This window comes from Poromitra crassiceps, assembly GCF_964638095.1.
Source record: "Poromitra crassiceps genome assembly, chromosome: 18".
NCBI classification, from domain to species: Eukaryota; Metazoa; Chordata; class Actinopteri; order Beryciformes; family Melamphaidae; genus Poromitra; species Poromitra crassiceps.
The window spans coordinates 7056977-7081868 of record NC_139636.1 but is presented as its reverse complement, the minus strand read 5'-3'; the positions used below and the strand labels follow the sequence as shown (position 1 = coordinate 7081868).

The window sequence follows — 24892 nt, the reverse complement described above, 5'->3', positions numbered from 1 at the left end:
CATGGTACAGGACATGGTACAGGACAAGGTACAGGACATGGTACAGGACAAGGTACAGGACATGGTACAGGACAAGGTACAGGACATGGTACAGGACAAGGTACAGGACATGGCTGCGTGTCCAAAGCTCAAGCTGCGCTGACACTCAACGACCTCATCACAAATAAGATCGTGTCATTTTGTGTCCCTATGTGTGTTAAGCTCCAGACACGTGGGCCAACAGTCGGCCATCGGTCAATGTCGGGCCGTCAGTGAGCGACTGTGGCCCTACAGTAGTTTTTGCGGTGTGTCCCGCACCGTTTGCCCTAGTCATCCCGCTCAGCCTGTTAAATCGTCAGTGAGAGAGATCGCTCCGATTGGCCGGTCAGCTGGCCTTCAGCAAAGCCCCTGGAGCCTGTCGCTGTATGATATCGCCCGTTTCGTTTCGTGCGCTTTCTCCATATTTTTCTAGCTCCGCCTCTTCCGTTTTTCCTCCACAAGCAAAAGACCAGGCAAACGCTGACAACGTCAGCGCCATCTGCGACTCTTTTTATCAGAGATATTCTGGATTAGAAGTAGCTATATTACTAAACCGTCACAGCACGCACAAAACGTTCTTCTCACTTTTCAACGTCATCCCTACTGTATCTGATCATTCCAATACACATTTTCACAACGATGTATCATAACAACGGTTTGTATATGTGCAGTACTAGGTCTCACGCAGGCACACAACGTACGTGCTAGTTGTCGTCTATAAAGAGCTGCAGGGATGACGTATTTTTGTAGTCAGAACGCGGAAGTCCCGGACTTCCTGGTTCTTCACTGTTTCTGTCTATGAAATTTTTGAACGGGTTTTTGCCGCGATACTTCTAATAATCTCTCTGGGCAACGCTGGCTTAATGAAACGCGAACCAGAGTTCAGTCGGATAATCTTCACAGATGAGGACCACTTTCATGAGTTTTGTAGCGTAAATGCGAGCCCTAGAAGTAAAAAGCTCGAGCTAAGCTAATCCAGAACTACACACTGTCGCATAGGCTTCCACGTCACGTCAGCGCTCAACCTGGACTGTTGTTGGATGTGTGCACTGATTACCCCGGGCTGAACGGGCTGAACCAGGTGAGGGAAAGAGAATTTCCGTGTTCGTCCTTTGAAGTGGTGACGTTATTGACGTATATATCCCCATCGACTCAACAGTGTAGTCTCATTTAGCCGTTTGCTAGCTAGCCGCCCTTTTAACGGCACGTAAAAGCTTCAAAACTCATAAAAGTGGTCTTCATGTGTGAAGATGATATTACTAAACACTGGTTCGCGTTTGATTAAGCCAGCGTTGCCCAGACAGATTATTAGAAGCATCGCGCCAAAAACCCATTCAAAACTCCCATAGGCGAAAACAGTGAAGAACCAGGAGTGTTAGCATCGATGATTTCCGGACTCATCCCTGCGGCTCTCTATTGCGGTGTGTTCTTAATGCAACTTTTCAGCCCCCGACACAGGCGACGCATGCTAGTTCTTAGATGGCAGTCTGGTGTGTCTGGGCCCTGATGCATACCTCATTTTGTTTCTCCAGCTCATGTCTCTAGTCGCCAGTACGCTGCTGGACCTGGTGAAAAACCTCCGCGCCTTTGCCGGAGTGCTGGTGGTGAGTGACGTCATCACACACACTGTCCACATCAGCATACGGCCATACAGTTGGTGTGCCATGTTTGGTCATGTTTTATTTAGAATTAGAAACATACATTCATTTATTAATTCATTCATTCAAGAGTTTCATTCCAAAGTGAGACATCTACTATTTGAACACATAGCTGCTCTTTACTGTAAAATATTGCATTTTATTCAAAGTATTCGCAATATTAAGAGCTTTGATTTAGATTTAGAGGAGCAAACATACAGAAATGTGTCCACACTTGCAAAAGTGCCTTAATATAAATATATTAATAATAAAAAAATAATATAGTGATGATAAAAAGGAATATTCCTGACAATGACTTCCATCACAGACACGTATTTGTAATATTCATTGATATGGGTGATGCATTCAAGGAGAAAAACAAAATTATTATTTTTTTAAATCAAAGTGTAGCATTTTGGAGTGAACCTGCTACTGTACTTTCCTAACAGCAGATCCCTCCTCTCTCTGTAGGTGGTGTACTATGTGTATGCTGTGATTGGGATCTGGCTATTTGAGGGAGCAATTACACCACCATCAACACACATGAGGTATAGTGATATAGTGAACACACATGAGGTATAGTGATATAGTGAACACATGAGGTATAGTGATAGTGAACACACATGAGGTATAGTGATATAGTGAACACACATGAGGTATAGTGAACACACATGAGGTATAGTGAACACACATGAGGTATAGTGATAGTGAACACACATGAGGTATAGTGAACACACATGAGGTATAGTGAACACACATGAGATATAGTGAACACACATGAGGTATAGTGAACACACATGAGGTATAGTGAACACACATGAGATATAGTGAACACACATGAGATAGTGAACACACATGAGGTATAGTGAACACACATGAGGTATAGTGAACACACATGAGGTATAGTGAACACACATGAGGTATAGTGAACACACATGAGGTATAGTGAACACACATGAGGTATAGTGATAGTGAACACACATGAGGTATAGTGATATAGTGAACACACATGAGATATAGTGAACACACATGAGGTTTAGTGAACACACATGAGGTATAGTGATACCTCCTTAATATAGTTTTACTTTTCTTCTCCTCTCTCATCTACTTAGCTGGTTTACATTCAATAAAATGTCTCTCACTGATTTCTGATTTCTCTTTCCCTCGCCAAGAGGAAAGAAGCTTCCTCTCACAATACTTAGCCTGCACATTTTAAAACGGACAGTAAACGCTTTCTTCCTCAGTCCTCATCCACCACGTTATTGAAGATCCATTGCATTTACACAGGAGCCAAATGTGTGTCTCTGACCACGTCTGGAGCTGGTTTGGGTGATCAGATCTTCAATGCATTTCCATGTGTGATCAGAAAACACCGTGAAGATCTGTTAAAACGCAGGGGGAGAGGAGGTCCAAAAAGCGAAAGCAGTCAAATACATAGAGACAGTCCGCATGTGTGGGAACGCCCACAAAATGTTAAACGGCTGGCGCGCGAGTGGGGTAAAACCGCCCATATATCTCATGGGCTGACTCACCAAAAGACGGTGCTGCAGCTTTAAACTACATGTTTGGGGGTTCTAGAGCAGAACACAAGACGCCTGCTCAGATGTGCGTTTACTGCGGTGGTTAAATCCCCGATCGTGTCTGCCTGGGCTGGGCTATCAGCTAAATTCTAACTTTGCTGAATGGATAGAACGGGGGTTTTTACCCCACCCTGACCACGCCCCCAGCCAGGCTGAGCCAGCTAACCCAGCGTCTATGACGAGACGTGGCCTCAACCTATACCAAATGTCGAAAGCATGATACCGTCCATACAGATGAGCTTTGCTCAATAAGGGTTGAGTAACATAGTGCAAAACAAAGTCACTGGTCAGCACAAAATCAACGTGCTGACACAGGCAGAAAGAGGCTACAGCACTTAATGTGCAAATTAAAGCAGGCAAATTACAGCGGGGCTAATTAGTCCCTGGTTCTTAATTGGTTCTTGTGTGTGTGTGTGTGTGTGTGTGTGTGTGTGTGTGTGTGTGTGTGTGTGTGTGTGTGTGTGTGTGTGTGTGTGTGTGTGTGTGTGTGTGTGTGTGTGTGTGTGTGTGTGTGTGTGTGTGCGTGTGTGTGTGCGTGCCAGTATGATGTCCAATTCCAGCATGGAGAACATCACCTCTAACGTGAGCTTTGCATGTGGCACGTATGAAGAGCTGGGCTACTGGGCCAACAACTTCAATGACTTCGCTGTGAGTAACACAACCATCCAGGAGAGTGTTAAAGGATTTAATTTGATACCTTCCCTCTCTCTCCCTCTCACTCTCTCTCGCTCTCCCTCTCTCTCTCTCTCCCTCTCACTCTCTCTCGCTCTCCCTCTCACTCTCCCTCTCTCTCTCTCTCTCTCTCCCTCTTACTCTCTCTCTCTCCCTCTCTCTCCCTCTCACTCTCTCTCGCTCTCCCTCTCTCTCTCTCTCTCCCTCTTACTCTCTCTCTCTCCCTCTCTCTCCCTCTCACTCTCTCTCGCTCTCCCTCTCACTCTCCCTCTCTCTCTCTCTCTCTCTCTCTTACTCTCTCTCTCCCTCTCACTCTCCCTCTCTCTCTCTCTCTCCCTCTTACTCTCTCCCTCTCTCTCCCTCTCCCTCTCTCTCTCTCTCTCCCTCTCTCTCTCTCTCTCTCTCCCTCTCTCTCTCTCTCTCTCTCTCTCCCTCTCTCTATCTCTCTCCCCCTCTCCCTCTCCCTCTCTCTCTCTCTCATATTGCATGTATGCGGTTTTACAATGAAAGATCTGGGTAGTGAAATGGGACTTTGTTTTCCAGCCTTTCTTGTTGTATTTAGTCCACACTGTTTTGATAGCTTTGTTGTTTCGAGGTAAGTGTACAGTAAATAGTCAATTGATTGGCCAATGTTTGCATTCTGAGGTGTGTTATTGATGAAGAACACACTGCTGTTTCACGTCAAACTGACTGGCGCCACCTTGTGATAAAATGACCTTACTGCTGCTTGCTTACTTTTAAACACTCTCTCCGGTCTCTCTCTCCCTCTCCCCTCTCTCTCTCTCCGGTCTCTCTCCCTCTCCTCTCTCTCTCTCCGGTCTCTTTCCCTCTCCTCTCTCTCTCCCTCTCCTGTCTCTCTCTCTCTCTCCCTCTCCTCTCTCTCTCTCCAGTCTCTTTCCCTCTCCTCTCTCTCTGCTGTCTCTGTCTCTCTCTCTCTCTCTCTCTCTCTCTCTCTGGTCTCTTTCCCTCTCCTCTCTCTGCTGTCTCTCTCTCCTGTCTCTCTCTCTCTCTCCGGTCTCTTTCCCTCTCCTCTCTCTGCTGTCTCTCTCTCCTGTCTCTCTCTCTCTCTCCGGTCTCTTTCCCTCTCCTCTCTCTGCTGTCTCTCTCTCTCTCTCCTGTCTCTCTCTCTCTGGTCTCTGTCTCTCTCTCTCTCTCTCCCTCTCACCCTCAGGCTTCCATCATCCTGCTCTACAACGTCATGGTGGTCAACAACTGGCAGGCCTTCATGGACGCCTACAGCAGATACACCACCGAGTAGGAAACCACACAGCCCAGCCCACCCTTAATCAACAGCGCTTGTTGTTATTGTTGTTGTTGATGCTGATGATGATGATGATGATGATGATGATGATGATGATGATGATGATGTTTCTTGGCTCCCTTCCAGCTGGGCCAAGGTCTACTTTGTGTGCTGGTGGCTCACTTCCTCTGTCATGTGGGTCAACCTGTTTGTGGCGCTCATCTTAGAGGTAGGAGTCACTTAGACCACATGGGTCCATTCATATAAACGACTTATAAAAGTACTAATATACCAATAAACCACAAGGCCTGTGAGGCTCACGAGAGAGACTGAGGGAGAGGGAGAGAGAGGGGGAGAGGAGGAGAGAGACTGAGGGAGAGGGAGAGAGAGGAGGAGAGGGAGAGATAGGGGGAGAGAGACTGAGGGAGAGAGAGGAGAGGGGGAGAGAGACTGAGGGAGAGAGAGACTGTGGGAGAGGGAGAGAGACTGAGGGAGAGAGAGAGAGAGGAGAGGGGGAGAGAGACTGAGGGAGAGATCTGCCCCCTCCCCAATCTGCATTGTTTCAGGTGGATTATGAGCCAACAAAGTAAATAAAACAATATTGTTGCATTAATGTATGCATGCATCAACTGAATCACTCATCATAATAATAAGCTCTATTATCTGTCTTCCAACAGAACTTCACCTATAAGTGGGACCGCAGTCACAGCTGCTCAGTGACAGAAGTGGAGCGGACCAATTATGAGACTTCTGTTCAGCTCATATTCAAGTAGGCCCACCTCATGCTTATTGTTTTGTTAGACAGACACTGACATATTTGAATGGTGGTGAGCGGTGAGATACTTTTTCTGATCCCCTTTGAATTGTGCCATGAAGTACACGTGATTTCTCCTCCATTTAAAAGAAGTCAAGAAAGCCGCAGTTTGTCGTAAAACTGAAACGTAACGTTTAGTTTTGTATGAAACCGCTCAATCAACTACATCTCTCGTCTCGCACAATAATACGTCACGGCAACACGTCACGCCAACACCAACATGGCCTGGCGGGAGAGACGTCACTTACGCGACTGGTTGTGTGTCGTCTTTCTGATTTATAACTTATCGTGCCACAGTTTTATGACAAACTGCGACTTTCTTGACTTCCAAAGTTATCTTTTTAAATTGACAAACATCATGTGTGTATTTCATGGCACAATAAAAACAGGATAAAAAAAAAATTCACCGCCATGCACCACTCTTTTTTTTTCAGACACCGGTGTGTGTAGGCCCCGCCCCCGACCGGAAGGGGAGGGACTTTGGATCTTTATTGGCTTAATTAGACTATGACTATTAAGTCTGTTAAGTGACTCATCATTCCTATTCTCTCTCTCTCCTCTCTCTCTCTCTCTCTCTCTCTCTCTCTCTCTCTCTCTCTCTCTCTCTCTCTCTCCAGAGAGCAGGTCCAGGAGCCGACAGAAGAGGAACTACTCAGTCAGCTACACCAACACCCTCACCTGCACCTGCACTGGTGACACACACACACACACACACACACACACACACACACACACACACACACACACACACACACACACACACACACACACACACACACAGCACTTGTCTGCCAGTACCCAGTCACAGAGGAACCATAAGTTTGATGACTGCCTACTGTGTGTCAGAAGATCACCTGCGCTGATGGAACAATATCACGATCTATCTATCTTATTATTATACAAGGGAGCAAGTGGGCAATGTTCTGTTTGTTTCCATTCTTGTCCCACTGATGATGTCATAGGAGGCGTTGTGACATCACTGATGATCTCATCGGTGATGTAATAAGACTGATGATGTCATCAGTGATGCCATAAGAGCAAAATCATCTTATGACGCACACACACGCACACACCCGCGCGCATGTAAACTTAAGGGCAATAACATTTTGTGAGCAATACACACACACACACAGACGCACGCGCGCGCCAATAGGGCAGGCGGGGCCGCGCAGCAGCCGAGCTGCATTATGCGAGCTGCGGGGCCAGCTCGGCGACCTGCATGTCGGGGCGAGGCCGCGCAGCGGCTGAGCGAGCAAACCCGCGCAGAGCGCGCGAAATGCCTAGTGATCTAAATTACTACTAGTTTGTTTTATATTGTTTTACTTGTTACTTTACTATGTAGCTACCACTGAATCCAGTAGGAAGCAGATATTTCTCATGTACTTCATCAGTAAAACCACTGCAAAGCGCAGATTGGAGTTCTAGCTCTACAAACATTTGTCAGAGGCAGAGCCGCTGTGGAGACAGAAATACTCTTGATTAGTTGAGCTATGTTAGGGACGGCTGTGAATCAACGCTGGTTTGGAGACCTAATATACCCAGTGGGCCACAGAATTTTAAAAAATACAGCTTGAGTTCACCCAAAACTAGCAGCTAGTCCGACCGGCGGTGAGATGTCACTGTTGGGGAGATTTGGTTGATCAACATAGTAACTAGCTACATAAAATAAGTACAACCAAACGTCAGATAGGTCGCACCACCGTGTTTAACTAGGGTTTATACCTTTAACATTACAATCACAGCTGAAAATGACAACAGAAATAAACAATAAACAAATTGTGATATCTCCACAATTTAAATCAGGTGTCGACCCGGAAGTCCCTGTTGTTATTAACGCAACGTCATGGCGATTGGGTCTAGAATAGCCGTTAGATACAGTCTGTCTGTGTGGGAACGTCCACAAAATGTTACTATGGCTGGTGAGCGAGACTAGACGACGGTGGGGGAAAAACCCCCATATATCTCAATGGGCTGACTCACCAAAAGACGGTGCTGCGGCTCTACACTACAGGATTGGGGATTCAAGAGCACATAGACGACGACGACGTCTGTTCAGAACAGATGTGCGTTTACTGCGGTGGTTGAATCCCGATCCTGTCTGCCTGGGCTGGGCTAGCAGCTAAATGCTAACTATGCTGGCTGGGAAAGGATTTCCCCCATGCTGATCCATTTATCCGCGCGTCTATGACGAGACACTGCCTGAATGTATGGTGCTTGTTTACAAAGATTCAGCACATTGTACTTCTGAAGTCTTTTTGTATTTTTGTATTTTATTTTTGTATTTTCTCCCCTCTCACTGGATGTACTCAGTGCAGGATCTCCCTAATTAAGGACTTAGTGGAAAATGAAAGCTTGTTATAGCCTCTTTCCCCTCTGTGTGTGTGAGCAGGATTGAGGTCACTGGGGTGCATGCTAATATCGTGGCTGTATTTTGGTGGATGGTATCATTATGCAAACCACACAGTCTTCAGAAATTGTTAGCATTTGTCGTAAAGCCAGTGTGTTATTTTAAGTGAGATTCAATTTTGACCTAAAAGGGGAATGAAAGCTTGCTTCTTGTCAGTGTGTTTGTTATTTATTATAAACAGAGATCTTTAAACTGGTGGTGTGTTTGTTTGTTTGTTTGTTTGTTGTTGTTTTTGTTTATTTTTTGTTGTTTTTGTAAATACAATTCAAATGCATTTTGTATTGAGAGAAAAAAGAGCTAAATAAACTGCACAGAAACAAGTTGGGATGTTCTCCTTGTACCTTTGTTAACATGAGACAGGGCTCACTTTTCTCATCATCACTGATGACATCATCACTGATGACCTCATGTTCATCACTGATGACATCATCACTGATGACATCGTCACTGAACTTATATAGCCTCAGCCTTAGGGCAGGTAATTAGGGCACTTGATCTGCACTAATCTTTAAAAAAATCCGGCTCCGTCAGGTCACCCGCACATGTGCTCTTTACACTTCCTGAAAGTTTCAGCCCGATCGCACGTACAACGGCATGGCTGTAGCCAAACAAGATTCTGCTCACTCACTCACTCACTCAATCACTCACTCACTCACACACACACACACACACACACACACACACACACACACACACACTTGGCTTCCACAGTGCACATTGTGCCCCTGCTCCTCTGGACATAGAGGATCAATATTGTGCATGAATGACATCACTGGTCCACAACTTAACTCAAAACAATTCTCAATAACTGTCAAACTAAATAAATGCCGACAAAACAGTTTACAGCTTTTGGATGTGTGTCAGATCAGGTGCAAAATAAATAAGCGTTGCTTTTTGGTGAAATTCCCCTACCTAGATCACGGGACACGGCAAAGGGGCAGCACTTGAAACTTGAACTCTGCACAACAATATTACAAACAGTTTCACGAGGGTAACCAAGACAAACACGGCGGTCAAGAGTACCACATTAGTTCAGTTCACTTCAGTTCAGATCAGATCGGATCAGATCTTTATCGTCCCTCAGGGGGACATTTGGTTTACAGTAGAGGGGCAAAAACACAACATAAAAGAGGACATGTGATCACATTAATCGCAACAGTTACAACAAACAACCAAAGAAAATGTATCTGTTGGTTAAAGTATCAAAACCATTGGAATGATAGCCATAATAAAGTTCTGATGAGCAGTGCTGCCAAGGTCTAGTGCAAATGAATGATTAACGTTACCCCGGGGGACCTCTGTCTCTGCCCAGAGGGGAGAAGAACAAATTCCCCCAAGAGTGGGTGGTCAGAGCTGGCTAAAATAAGCTGACCAGATTTCTGAAATTAAAAACTGGAACACGGCAGTCAATAATATACCATTAAAATATCCAATGTTATTATTATCTATGAAATAAAAAATTCCGGGGACAATTCGGGTTTCATATGCTGTATGTATGACCATGTTAACGGTCCTGCTCTGATTTGGTATATCAAAAACCTTTGATATTTGGAGGGAGGGAGAGAGGGGGCGAAGCCAGGAGGGAGGGAGGGAGGGGGCGAAGCCAGGAGGGAGGGAGGCAGCGGCGAGGGGTATTTACGAGGCAGAGCCGAGCCTCAAGAGAGTGAGGAAGCTGAGGATGGATCCTGCTGTGTCTCTGCTGCTGCTGCTGCTGCTGCTGCTGCTGCTGCTGTGCTGTGGGTCCCAGCCGGGGGCGCAGGCCGCGCCGCTGGGCGGGGAGGAGGAGGTCGCCGCCAACAACACCAGCGAGTCCGAGCCCTACAACAACACCCCTCCCGAGCCCTACGTCGCCAACACCCTCGAGCCCTACGTGGACACCACCCTCGAGCCCTCCGTCGACACCACCCTCAAGCCCTACGTGGACACCACCCTCGAGCCCTACGTGGACACCACCCTCGAGCCCTACGTGGACACCACCCTCGAGCCCTCCGTCGACACCACCCTCAAGCCCTACGTGGACACCACCCTCGAGCCCTACGTGGACACCACCCTCGAGCCCTACGTGGACACCACCCTCGAGCCCTACGTGGACACCACCCTGGAGCCCTACGTGGATACCACCCTCGAGCCCTACGTGGATACCACCCTGGAGCCCTACGTGGATACCACCCTCGAGCCCTACGTGGACACCACCCTCGAGCCCTACGTGGACACCACCCTCGAGCCCTCCGTCGACACCACCCTCGAGCCCTACGTGGATACCACCCTCGAGCCCTACGTGGACACCACCCTGGAGCCCTACGTCGACACCACCCTCGAGCCCTACGTGGATACCACCCTCGAGCCCTACGTGGATACCACCCTCGAGCCCTACGTGGATACCACCCTCGAGCCCTACGTGGATACCACCCTCGAGCCCTACGTGGATACCACCCTGGAGCCCTACGTGGACACCACCCTGGAGCCCTACGTGGATACCACCCTCGAGCCCTACGTGGAGGGGGGGGGGGGGGGGGGTACAGGATGTACATTTAATGTCCAGTGATCAATCTATACAGTACATTTTACTGTTACTCATTTTTGTATTATGTTTATTTAATCCTTATACATGGCCATTTTGATTTGCAATAGACTCTAACACTTGCTTTTTATTATTTGGTCATTCTACAGGTGATCAGGTCATTCATTGTCAAATTGAGATTTGTTTATCTACACTTGAGCCTCATGGAATTTCCTTTTTTGGTGCAGATGCACTCACTCTAACTTATTGTTAGTCAAGTCAAGTTAATTTGTATAGCCATAATTCACAAGCATGTCTCAGAGGGCTTCACAGAATGTCTAGCTAAATCTAGCTGACACGAGAATAGCAATTACAGTAGTAGTAATAATAACAACATGGTTGAACAATCTTATGATAGAAAGAGACAGGGGGAAGGGGAGTCAAGTCTTTTTTAGGATATATATCATCTCTTTGTTTTCTTGTATACGATATTTATTTATTGTATTATATTAGTATTATAATAGTATTTGTTATTGTTGTTATGCCTTATTGTAGATTCACATTTCTTTGGCATGTATGCATGTATGGGGCTTTATGTGTTGGGTGGAATGCCACCCGTTATATTCAGACTGTCAGACCCTGAGGAGTTAATACTCGTTGATCTGCTTGATCTACTCAAAGACTACATTTATAATATTATTTCACTTAAAGATGGAGTGCCTTAGTTTTTTTTCAATTTCAGTAAGCTGTCCAAATAAAGTGTTAGCGCCTGTTGTTTTCAGTGTTGTCCTACAGAGTGACGAAGGGAGAGGAGGTGGCAGCAGCTCTCAGAGCACAGCTGAGCACCTCCAACACTGAGCTGCAGCTGCAGAAGAAGAATATGGAGGAGCTGGAGAGGGAGAATGCAGGTGGGTGCGACCCCCAACAGTTAAGACCTGGAAAATACCCAATTCTTTCCCCAGACATCTCCTGACATTTCCAGACCTGTGTAGGAACGTAGGATCTCTATACAGTAAACGTTGACTTGACTTGTCTGACTTGGATTGTCTGCCTTTAAATTTGAGGATGTTTTCAGCCACACTGGAAGACGCCAACAACAAGAACAAATCCATCAAAGTTTTGTTGTGATTTGTCTCTGTGCTCCCAGCTCGAGACTCTGCAGTGTCGTCCCTCAGAGACCGAGTGACCAACACCGAGAGGGAGGTGGAGGAGCGGAGGATGGAGGCAGCAGCTCTCGGAGCCAAGCTGACCGCCGCCAATGCCGAGCTGAACGCCACCAACACTGAACTGCGCCTGCAGGAGAAGAAGGTGGAGGATCTGGAGAGGGAGGAAGCAGGTGGGACTCCCCGGGGGAGCTGGTGCTCACACCTAATACTGTGTGGAGCACCGCTACTGAAAAACTGTCGTCTCTGGAGACATTTGATTATAATAGAGTTGATCCCAAAGCCGGTAGGCTACATTATTTTGTTGTGTTTCATGCCATATTTACTCGTGCTGAAACTATTCTGTGATTAATCGATTAATTAGAATTTTTTATAATCGATTAACTGTTCATTTATCAAGTAAAAATACCAAACATTTCCTGGTTCCAGCTTCACAAAATGTTAAGACATTTTAAGAACTTCTTCTTCTTCTTCTTCTTCTTCTTCTTCTTCTTCTTCTTCTTCTTCTTCTTCTTCTTCTTCTTCTTCTTCTTCTTCTTCTTCTTCTTCTTCTTCTTCTTCTTCTTCTTCTTCTTCTTCTTCTTCTTCTTCTAGCCCCATGACCAACACTAATAGGGAGGTGGAGCAGCAGAGGAAGGAGGCAACACCCACCATAGAGCCACAGACACCCAGCTGCAGAAGAGGAAGGTGGAGGCTCTGGAGAGGAAGAACTCAGGTGGGACACCACTGTGTTCTTTAAAGCGCTATAATAGGCTTCCTACAGAGTTTCAATTAAAAAATTCCAGACTTTTTACAGACCTTATTTCCTTGATGCGATTGGTTTTCAATACAGTTGACATAATATTCATCGTCTTGTCTCTACTAACTCATCATGGATGATGAAGATTATTCTCCACTGACAAAAAAAATGAATATTAGAGGTGAGAAACATTGGGACATTATAACAATATTTTTGCATAATTGTGCGACTTTGACCTGGAAAATACCCAATTATTTTCCCAGATTTTCCAGACCTGTGTAGGAACTCTGTATATAGGCCTACAGTGTTGACTTGACTTGTTAAAGTGCTGCTTGTCTTGATGTTTTCAGCCACACTGGAAGACAACAACAACAACAACAACAGCAGCAAAAGCAAATCTATAAAAGCTTTGGTGTGCTTTGTCTCTGTGCTTCCAGCTCAAGACTCTGCAGTGTCGTCCCTCAGAGTCAAGGTGACCAACACTGATAGGGAGGTGGATGAGCTGCAGACAGGTAAAGAGAAGGTTTTTTTGTTGCTCATATGAAAATATATGAGACTTCATGCGGAGCTTCATCTTCCAAATCTTACAGCGACATTGATGGCAGCTAGATGTTTCAAGGTGCTCCTGCTAGCGTTCAAATCCCTCCACGGGCTTGCCCCTTCATATCTCTCAGATCTCATCATCCCGTACATCCCCTCACGCTCCCTCCGTTCCCAAAATACAGGCCTTCTTACTGTCCCTTTAATCAAGAGAAAGTCAGCTGGCAGTAGAGCTTTCTCCTACAGGGCACCCTACCTCTGGAACAAGCTTCCACCCAGTGTTAGGCAAGCGACATCAGTCGAAATTTTTAAATCCAGGCTCAAAACACATTTAATTGCACAGTCATATGACTTGCAATAGTACTTTATTGAATGTTATATTTGCTATGATTATTGTCATATTTGCTATGATTATTGTTACTTGATATGTCACTTTACTGAGATAGATACTATATTTGATGATGATTATACTGTGTAATATTTCTCTGTGTATTGTTTTACCTGATTTTAGTGTTCTGTTGTTATTGTGAAGTGTACTGAGACACCTCGGTGTGATTTTGCACTCTAAATAAACTTTGATTGATTGATTGATGTTTGAATTTTAGTTTTTGCCTTCGTCAGATACTTGTTACAGCATGGGGAAATGTTTCTGTGAGGAGACTAGGGCCCTATTTTGTCGATAGCGCACGATCTAAGCGCATGGCACAAGTGCATTTGTGGTTGTGTCTAAGTCCACTTGTACGTGCATGTACTAAGTCCCTTAATTATTCATAGGTGTGTTTTGGGCGTAACATGAACTCAACCAATCAGAGTGTCATCTGCCAGTCCCTTTAAAAGTCAGGTGTAGATGCTGAACTCATCGACAGACCTCCACCGCCACTGAGCCATTGAGTCAGGGTGGGATGGCGCCCCGACTTGACCTACGCCCCCGTAGCAGTCGGCTAGACACCCCTTTCAAAAAGGGCTTAATTTGACCTACAATTCATTGTCAGTATTTCAAAAACACAGATGATTCTGTCCTCAAGAACAACAATTTTGTATGCAAAGATTTCAAAGAATGTGTTTTTTCCTGCCCCCCCCCCCCCCCCCCCCCCACACCCACACACACACACACAGACAGACAGACAGAAACAGACAGAAGGGGGCGTTCTCCACCGCTCTGGGTGGAGGTGATGGAGGACGTACAATAGGACCCTTCAGCGGAGACAGAACGTTGATCTACAGGAAAGTCTGGACCAACACTGGACGGGCCTACAGCTCTGATACAGGTGACCCAACACACACACACACACACACACACACACACACACACACACACACACAGCTAACCTTGTTGATGAATCTGTTCACCATGTTGTGGGATGTCACTTCATAGAGACTTTGCATTATTTCTTCTGCAGGCATCTTCACAGCACCGGTGGGAGGAGTCTACTATTTCAGATTCACCGCCAGCGGTTACAAAACCACAAAATTTACAGGAGTGAAGCTCTTCAAGAACGACTTCTTTCTGTTGCATAACAGAGAGAACCCCACCGACACAGCTGACCCCCGCACCTACTTCTCCAATGGTCTGGTCCTGACGCTGCAGCCCCGCGACAGGGTCTACATGAAACTTCCCTCAGGGGACACCATCTCTATGACAGTCCAGGCCACCGCTCCACCTTCAGTGGTTTTCTGCTCTTCACTTTGTAAATGTTCACTTGGAAAATTAATCTAAGCTCTTAGCTCACTCTTTTCCTCCAATAAAATGGTGTTTGCGTATAAAAACAGAAGCGCTGATATATTCACTGTTGACATCTTCATAGAACAAAATATTATTGGGGTGTTGCTCAATTTGAACAATTGTATTAACAGACTGAATTTGAATCACATCATTTCAATTTGTATTGTTTAACTTGTATAATTGCATTGAAGAACTGAATATGAATAGCATCATTTGAAATTGAATGTATTAGTTTGAAACTGAATTCCAATCAACTTGAAACTGAATGTAATGTAATATAATGAAATTGAGAGCAATAAAGATGATAAAAGCAATGGGCAGTCACAGTAAGCACTCCAATTCTGAGAACAGTGACTGGGTTCAGGGCATTGGCAGGAGTATCTGATAGCCTACCTAACATCCATGAAAAAATAGAAAAAATAAATAAAGCTCGCACACTGCAAAGGCTCCAGTTTATGTGTTTTTATTTGACACCGGTGTTCGTGTCTCGCCTTTTTTCATATGTCTACCTAACATTCATTAGTCATTCAGGTCATTCAACCTGTACTGCCATGCTTCAAATGACTGATAGTTGGCTGGCATCAATTGACAAATCTATGCTTGTTGGCGCAGTTATGCTTGATTTTAGTGCTGCTTTTGATTTGATAGATCATGACCTTTTAATCGATAAACTGACACACTATGGGTTCAGACCCTCTGCCATCTCATGGATGAGGAGCTACCTGACATCCAGGTCACAGAGATGCTTTTTTAATGGCTCTTTATCAAAAAGTAGGGATTTAAACTGCGGAATTCCACAGGGGAGTTGCCTCGGCCCTCTCCTCTACTCAATTTTTACAAACGATATGCCATTGGCAGTTAAAGAGGCGTCTCTGACCATGTATGCGGATGACTCTACCCTTTATTATGCTTCCCCCACATGCACAGAGCTCAAGCAGGTTCTGACAAGGGAGCTGAATTGCATATATCTTTGGGTTAAAACAAACAAGCTCTTACTGAATCCATCTAAGACTGTTACAATGGTATTTGGATCAAAGCTAAAGCTAGCTCGAGATCCGAAACTTAATCTAATCATAGAGGGTCACCCTATCCAACAAGTGAAAAAGGCAAAGCTACTGGGTATTTGGCTAGACAGTGCATTGTCCTGGTCTGACCATGTTAACAATATTGTCCGCAAAATGGGAGCGGCAGTCGCTGCTGCGAGAAAGTGTGCTCATTTTCTTCCTTCTGTTTTGTTTAATCAAATTGTTTCCTCCTTGGTTCTTTGTCATTTAGACTATTGTTCTGGTGTGTGGTCATCTGCATCAAGGGGCCTCATAAGGAAGTTACAAATAACTCAAAACAAAGGAGCTAGACTTGCACTAAGTTGCTCCTCGAGGACCAATGTTGCCGAAATGCATAGAAAGCTAAGATGGTTTTGTGTGGAGAAAAGACTGACATCCAACACACTTGTGTTTTTTCACAAAGTCATCAACACTCAGATACCTGGATTTATTTCTAGAACAATTGTCTACAGTGCTGAGACTCACCTGCACGCTACTAGAGCGGCCAGCAGGGGGCAGATGACCCTTCCCCTTCCAAGGTCAAACAGCTTAAAAAGAGCTTTAAATTATAGGGCTGTGAAGATGTGGAATAATCTTCCAGGAAACATTTCTTTAATCAGTGGACTGGCTTGCTTTAAGAGAAGCCTACGATCACACCTGCAGGACCAACCAAATATGTGGTAGCAATTGTTTCCAGTGTTTTGATTATGAATGTTTTGACATGACCGTAGGACTGCTATATTTTAATGTAATTTTAATGTTATGAAAGTATTGATGTTTCTAATGTAGGCTATGTTTCTAATGTATGTTTCTAATGTTTCTAATGTATTGATATGATTTTACTAATGATTTGAATGTTTTATGTTCTATGTTTGTCTGTCATGGACCCCAGGAAGACTAGCTTGACGCCAAGGCGTCCAGCTAATGGGGATCCTTTTAATAAACAAATAAACAAATAAACATCCATAACATGTATAGATACAGATAGATCAATCCATGATCAGGGTGTTGGTAAGATGCAATGGTAAACACACAGAGCTCTATACCGCCTCCTATAGACCGCTCCAAAGAAAGACAGCATGTATATTTAGAAAGAACAGACAACAGTTAGAAAGTGGCTCCTACAGGCAGTTAAACACACAAAGATACTACAGCATAACAGAGTTCAAAAACAGCAACCAACCACTATTGATAGGTGTGGACATGGTTGTTGTGGTGGTGGTGTGTGTGTGTGTGTGTGTGTGTGTGTGTGTGTGTGTGTGTGTGTGTGTGTGTGTATAGTAGTCTGTCTAAACTTCTGGACAGTATGGACAGGACGGAGTCTTCAAGACCATCAGCGGCTTTCTCTCATCAGTGGTTTGGCTTTTGGAAACAAAGGCAGATCTATGGGAACAAGTTGCCCTGTAAGTGTAAACCCGCCCAAGGCCCATTTCCCACCCCAAACCAACCTAATTGGGCGGAAATCCCGCCCATCTGGCAACCCTGTGGGTAGTTGGCTTTTCCCGGGGTCGAGTGAGTTCGAATTTGGGGTGGCCTCTGATTGGTTTAACGCTACCGACCGTTAGTTAAGTTAGGGTGAGAGCCTTGACCAAGTCAGGATCACCAGGGAAATGCAACAGTGCAGTCGCATTTTTTTTTAGCAGTAGCTAAACTCGACCTCAACCGCGATGTTCAGCCGAATGCAGCCAACGTATCGCTATCAACCCTCCCCTGACGTGAGTTTGGCCATCTTTATATCCTACATGTTGTTGACGTTACAGAGCGGAGGCTTTCAACTCGTTTGAAACTAATGACAGTTCGCTTGTTGTTGAACTCACCGAACCTAGCTAGCTAAACTCATCTAGCTATCGTAGAATATGGATAGCCTAGTTGTTGACGTTATTTCGACAATTTCGGACGAAAAATACGGACTTGGTGTGCAACCATTTTATGCAGTTTAAAAATAACAGAAGCGGCGGAGGAGAGGCGGCGGCTCTCTCCACCTCTGGCCGCCGCGCTCTCCTCCCTCTCTCCCCGGGGAGCGGGGGAGGAGAGCCCCGGTGTCATGCCGAGTCATGCCCCGCCGCGGCGCCGACAAATGCATCCCCATCTCAAGGGAACGTATTGTAATGATTTATACGGAAACTTAACTGTTTACAAATGATATAATTGTCTGGGTAGACGTGATATCAAGGCCAGGGGGTCTGTCCTGGCTCATGGAGACCGACTTTGATGCATAAAATCCGCATCGAGGTGACTTCCATGCTTGGGGCTCTCTTCTGGCTCATGGAGGCCGAGTTTGGTGCTTAAAATCCGGCTACAGGTGACCTCGATGCCTGGGGTCTCTCCTAGCTTTATGGAGGGGGAGGCCAGTCTCGGCGGTTTGTACCTGCCGAGATTTGCATCCCTGTTTTTAAGTTAAAACAGACCCAAAATGTGGTGGGGATGCAATTATCGGCGGGGGTGCAAAACTCGACATGACGGCCCACAGCGCTGGTCGGCTTGCTGGCAAGGTGAGTAGGCCCACACGGAGGCGCAGTGATGGTCACCATCCTGTCGCCTGCTTCAGTCCACATCATCACCACTGCTGTGCTGGCTGTCTGTCTGATCATGTTGTCATGTGGATAGGCTACATGACGAATATTTGTCTCGTATTGACAAACATAATACAACGCATCGGACTCAGTTTGCAAGGATTCTGTGCGTGACGTTTTTTTTCCCCGGATGACTGATTAAAAAACGAACGAAAAACGAATAGGGAAAAAGCGGACTGTGCGCAAACCATGGATGTATTTAGGTGCAAACAAACTCCACTGTGTAATGTAGCCTCTGCTCAGCTAGCCTTTGCCTCATGCCTGCTTTGTTTGATAACTTCCAGACTCCAGTCTCGGACCTGCAGAAGTTCAGGAAGATGTTCCCCCCACCACGACCGATCAGACCGACTGTGAGTAGCCTGGCGCTATATGACTCAGAGATATTTACATATTCCAATGAAAACATTAGCAGAGGTTAGCTAAACTATGTCTCTGTCACAGGCTAGCACAGCAACACATTGTACATCATGTAATAGGTGGTTCTCAACCTGGCTAGGCTATTTTGTTATCTCTCTATCTAAATAGAGATAGTTTTATGCAAATCTGAGAATAAAAATAGTATTCGTGTAATATTAGCTACTTTCATGTATTTTATTTTGAGTGATTTGGATTTATTTAATCTAAATTAACTTATATGTATGGCCTCTCTGTGTATAGGCTACTATGGATGTAAGTGGAAAGGGTTTATTGTGAGGATGGTAGCTGACATGTAAAAAGTAGAAATGGAGTGGAGTTGTTTGTCATTGTCTATCCTGCTGTTTTTCCTCATCAGAGACAGGCTGTGTCTGCGGTCCCCTCCGGCTCCATCAGCTCCTCTGGGCCCCGACAGGCCATGAAGAGACAGGGGAATGAGTCAGCTGACCAACCTGAAGCTGTGGAGAAGAAATCTCGCAGAAGCCAGGTAGAGAACACACACAGAGACACTGCAGGAAATAGGCCACGCCCATCGCTGGGGAAAGCTCTCCGTACACCAGCGTCATTTTCCTTGAATTGAACATGGATAAAAGCTGTTGACTGAGCCAGTTCCTCTATAAAACAGATGAGTTGTGTTCATGTGTGATGAGTTTCAGGATATTTTGCTCTGTATTGACTGCCAGTAGGCTACAAGGTGCCAAAGTCATGTGAAATCTCACTGAATTGTTATCTAACATATGAGAGTTAATTTAGCATCAATCCATACAATCAGTCAGTCACACTAGAGTGTGTGTGTGTGTGTGTGTGTGTGTGTGTGTGTGTGTGTGTGTGTCTCATATACTGTAATATGGTATGTGTAGAGAACAGCTGCCACATCCTCACAGTCTTTATAAACAGCCTGACTGAGTGACAATCACTTGAACTGTGTTCCTTCAGCAGCCTGGAGGACAGCAGACATCTGATGTCTCCATGATGGAGGTGGAGGAGGACATCTGCCAGGCATTCTCTGAGACGCTGGAGATGATGGATGTCGACGAGTTTGACGCCGACTTTCCAGAGCTCTGCTCGGAGTATGTGAAGGATATATATGCGTATCTGTACCCCCTTGAGGTAATACATGCTCTTTATTTGCGCTTACTATGCTTTTGATTGATTCATTAATATAATAATAATTAAAATGATATAATATAATATATAATATATATATATATATATATAATATATATATAATAATATAATAATCCACAGGCACAGCAGCCAGTGCGATGTGACTACCTGCAGGGAAAACTGATCACAGGAGACATGCGTGATGGTCTCGTGGACTGGATGGTGAGGATTCACTCCCGGTTCACACTGACACCATTCGCACTGACTCAAGAGACGCTCTACCTCTCCGTCGCCATCGTGGACCGTTTCCTCCAGGTACAAACTTGTTTTAAATGTTTTCTCGTTCATCTTCTGTGAACTAGCAGCTAGCTAACACTCTTCTTCTTATATGTGCCGCAGGTCCAGGAGGTGCCTCGTCACCAGCTGGACCTTGTCGGCGTCACTGCCTTGTGGCTGGCGTCAAAGTACGAGGAGAATTGGACTGCAGGCTGCACAGAATTCGCCGACGCCAAGACCACAGGGCAGACCTTCCTCAAGGCAGATATGCTCAACATGGAGCAGCTGATCCTGAGGAGGCTCAATTTTGAGCTGGGACGCCCCACACCAATGGACTTCCTCGGGAGGGCCGTGAAAGTTGCAAGTGTGAGTATATATATACAGTATTATGCCAACTGCCATAAATCTATATTTTGTCTACTGTCTTCATGCAGTTGATGTCATCAAGGCTATTAAAGTGACTGTCTTCTGTCTGTCTGTCTAGTCCTATTTAGAGACCGAGCAGCTGGCCCAGTACTTCATGGAGGTGACACTGAGCAACTACGACATGGTGCAGTACCGTCCCTCAGAGGTTGGTGCTGCTGCCCTCTGTCTTGCCCAGCTCCTGCTGGATGGACTGTCCTGGGTGAGTTGACTGAAGTCTAAAGGCCTACAGATGGATTCAAAGGTTAACTATAGCAAGTCAACATGAGTTCATCAGGCAAATGACAGTACTCTGATCTCTCTCTCTCTTGTGTTTGCAGTCTTCTCTCCAACAGCGCCAGTCCAGGTACAGCGAGGCCCAGCTCAGGCCCATCATGCAGCTCATTGCAAAAAATGTGATGCGGCTGAACGAAGGCACCACCAAGTACCCGGTGAGTTGGTTTGCCTACAGTGAAGTGTGAATAAGATGAAATGTTGTTTTGAGCAGGACCTACTAACACCTTGTGTTTCCCTCCAGACTGTCAGGATCAAATACAGCTGCACAAAGCTGTCCGTCAGCGTCCGTCCTGAACTCCGGTCCGAAGCACTCAAGAACATGGCTGCTACTCAAAAACTGTTTGGGGACGGCAGTGACCGCACAGGTAAGAGAGCAGTTGACACAGCTGAGTGAGTGAGCGAGCGCACAGTGCACACAGTGGATTGTGAAATTTGCTCGTTTGTTAGCAATTCAAACTCCTGTGAGAAAGCAGATGCTGTTAATGTTTTGGCTCGTGCTGACTCTCTCCTCTCCTCTCCTCTCATCTCCTCTCCTCTCCTCTCCTCTCCTCTCCTCTCCTCTCCTCTCCTCTCCTCTCCTCTCCTCTCCTCTCCTCTCCTCTCCTCTCCTCTCCTCTGCTCTGCTCTTCCCCTCTCCTCTCCTCTCCTCCCCACCCTTCCCCTCCCCTCTCCTCTCCTCCTCTTCTCTCCAGGAGTGTCAGGTTTACACAGCGTACGCCCCACCCGCCCGGACATCGCACAGTTCAAACAAGGGGTGAAGACTGTGGCGGGCAAGATGGCCGTTGTTCAATCAAGGGCTGAAGACCGTGGCGGGCAAGATGGCCGTTCTCACCAAAGGTGTCACGAATACAATCCAGGTGAGAGAGGGGCGGAATCTGTGTCATCCTCAAGCTTAAAGTATAATAATATTAATGCTTTAACAACAACCCCAATGTTCAAACTAACTTGGATAACAAACTAATTCCGTTTTAACATGGGGCTTGTTTGCACTTGACAGCCATGAACATAATATTTAAGGGTCCTGATCACCCTATGGGGTTTATTTCATGATAATGACCGGCTCCCTGTACATTCTACCGCTTATTACACGGCTACGTACTAAAGAAAGCTACGGTAACACTTTTTGCCACCGGGTGTCGCGAATGAGCTAAATTTACCGGACTTCTTTCTGCAGATTGATATGACTGGACTTGGTCCTCCAGTCTTTCAGAACGGCGTGCATAGCAACGGTCTGTTATACCTAGCAGCGGTAGACCGTAGAATGATAGAACCACTCTGCCTGCGGCCTCGTGGGATAACAGCTGGGGCAGCGGGATATATTTGCCACAACACACTGGCTCTCATGCTATATTGCTTAAATAACCCCCATGTTAAAACTAAGTAGAATATTGCTTTAAATGGGAAGTGATACAGCATCTGCCATTACTGTATGAACCTCTACACGCAAATAATGTCTGTTTTCTCTTTGTCCAGGATCACTACCCCGCGACCCCCGGAGACGAGGTTTAACCAGTGCCAGGCCTCTGAGGGTAATGCTAAGACGGGCCGACCTCCACTAACTTCGGTCCCTGCCCCCCCCAGCTCCACAGCCACAGTCCTTGTCACCTCCCCACCCCAAACTGACTCATCACTAACCCCGCCCCCCAGCAGCACCATCAGAGTCCAGCCCAAGCAGCACCTTCCCCCATGCTCCCCGGAGAGCCAGGACCTGGCAGCCGAAGATCTGCAGCACAACAACAGCACGGCCCTGCTCTTCCTCTTCCTCCTGTTCTTCCTCCTCTTCCTGGCCGCGCTGGCCTACAACTGCTACATGCAGTACCTCCCGGCACCCTGCCTGCGGCTGCGGGCCGCTCTCCTGGGCACTCACAAGAAGAACCCTGTTCGGCCCCGAGTACCGGGCCTGCGAGGCGGGCCTCTGCTGTGACAGAGAAACTGGACCTGACGGAGCGGCACCCCGACCCAGAATGGCAGCCAAGTCGCCCCAAACTCAGCTCCGGGCGCTGAGACAGACCCTTCCCGAGCTCGCGCCCGACGCCCCCGCACTTCCTGCCGAAGACTCCTCCTCCGCCCCGAGCCCGCCCCTGTTGTTGCCTCAGACTGAGACAGTGAATGGCACGTTTCACCTAATGTGAGGAGCCTGCGGGCGACCAGGCGGGCGACGAGTCGCCCTCCAAAAAGAAAAAGGAGTTCTGCACTCCTTCCTTCATAAAGAAGAACAAGGAAAAGACAGACTAGATCGGGCCAATAACGGATGGGTCCTCACGGCTGGCTTCTGCCTCTTTTCACTTTGCTGTTTGTCTGCGACCATTGCACCGTTTGAGCAAAGCCACACTTCTTACACACATTTCTGCTTTTCCTTGTTTTGATATCATTCGTCTCTGCTCATTAATTAACCTGTTGTTCTTTGTTAGCGTGTGCCAATTTTGTATATAGTTTAAAAAGGCTCAACTGCTTGAAGGTTTTTAATGAATCGTTGCTTTTAGTTGTGAGCGAGTGATGCATTCTGTCTCCTCCGGTCCATCGGAGTGGCTTTCTTCTACGCATGTCTACTACTTAAGGTTCCCTCACACACCTGATGTGAGCTTTGGGCTTTTATTGCTCTTGTTTATTTTTATTTTATTTTTAAGAATATTACTCAAACTGATGTCACCACTAGAATGTATTGGGATTGTATCGAAAACATGTCCAAGTGTCTTTTAAAAACAAGGAATGCAAAAACAGTAGCTTGTATCCTCTCATTTAACCGGTGGTCAATTTTGACAGTGAAAGATACAACTTGCATAGTTATGCAGTGTAAGTACAGATTAGCACAGGCGAGTAGAACCACAGTAGGGCGATCTTCAGTGGATGGAAAATACTGTTTAAGTCCATATTCATGTGTCCAAAATCCATTCTTTGTTGCAATTATTATTATAATTGGAACTCACGCTGTTTTAGTGCTTTGAGCTTTATGAGATTATTTGAACCTTTCACACAGTGGAATCATAACAAGTAGCACTCTGACTGGTGCTTCAACACCAGGCCCAACATCACTAGGTGCGTGTTGGTACTTCCACAAGTGATACTCTATGTATAGTCTGCTAGTGGATTCAGGTGTTGAGGACAGTTCATAGCCTCTGATATCTTGCTCAGTGAAGGAATGTATAAAAGAAAAGATTCTCCATTTTAATTTTCTTTGGCGTTTGCTCCCTAGTTTCTCTCCATCTCAGTGAAAGGCAGAAAGCCGTGACAAATGTCTTATCTTCGATAATTGGCTTTGTTTGCGGATAATGAAAAATAGTTTTATTCAGATTTTTCTCGCGGTGTCGATGGAGCCATTGTTACTGTCTGTGAGAGAGCACTGTGAACCACCGCCTTTTAAAAAACCACATGGGAACTGCATCTAGATGTCATGGCGTATCATTGAGTAGGTACAGTTGTTACAAAACATGTGAATGATATGATCACTACTATGATGCTGCATGTCAGAGCCCCTCAGCCGAGACTCTCCTGTTTAAAACGCCACTTCAAAACAAATCCACTTCTCAATGAGTATCTGTTGCTTTCCGGTTTGCGGTCGAGACACTGTGGACATTGGGGACGCAATTCTGTTTTGAATGGCATTGATGTGTGATCAATGATGTGCTTGCAAATATAGCAACAGTTCACACAGTGACCTGAACGGGCGCCACTGCCTGAGACAGCGAATGGCACGTTTCACCTAATGTGAGATGCCTGACAAACCCCCGGCCTCTGTTAACGCCACAA

At 46.0% G+C, this 24892-nt stretch overlaps 1 protein-coding gene across 1 annotated transcript in view; it reads left to right on the top strand.

Moving 5' to 3' along the window:
• LOC310792489 (two pore channel protein 2-like) overlaps nt 1-7076 on the top strand; it is a gene marked incomplete at its 5' end in the record, with an annotated part of 37316 nt that extends 30240 nt beyond the window's left edge. The window contains 7 exons of the mRNA XM_083654169.1: nt 1551-1622; nt 2127-2203; nt 3778-3883; nt 5079-5161; nt 5295-5376; nt 5825-5916; nt 6579-7076. Of these exons, the coding sequence (XP_083510295.1) occupies nt 1551-1622; nt 2127-2203; nt 3778-3883; nt 5079-5161; nt 5295-5376; nt 5825-5916; nt 6579-6657 (591 nt within the window). The 3' untranslated portion in view covers nt 6658-7076. The remainder of the gene's footprint in view (nt 1-1550; nt 1623-2126; nt 2204-3777; nt 3884-5078; nt 5162-5294; nt 5377-5824; nt 5917-6578) is intronic.
• Between the last annotated feature and the right edge of the window lie 17816 nt (nt 7077-24892).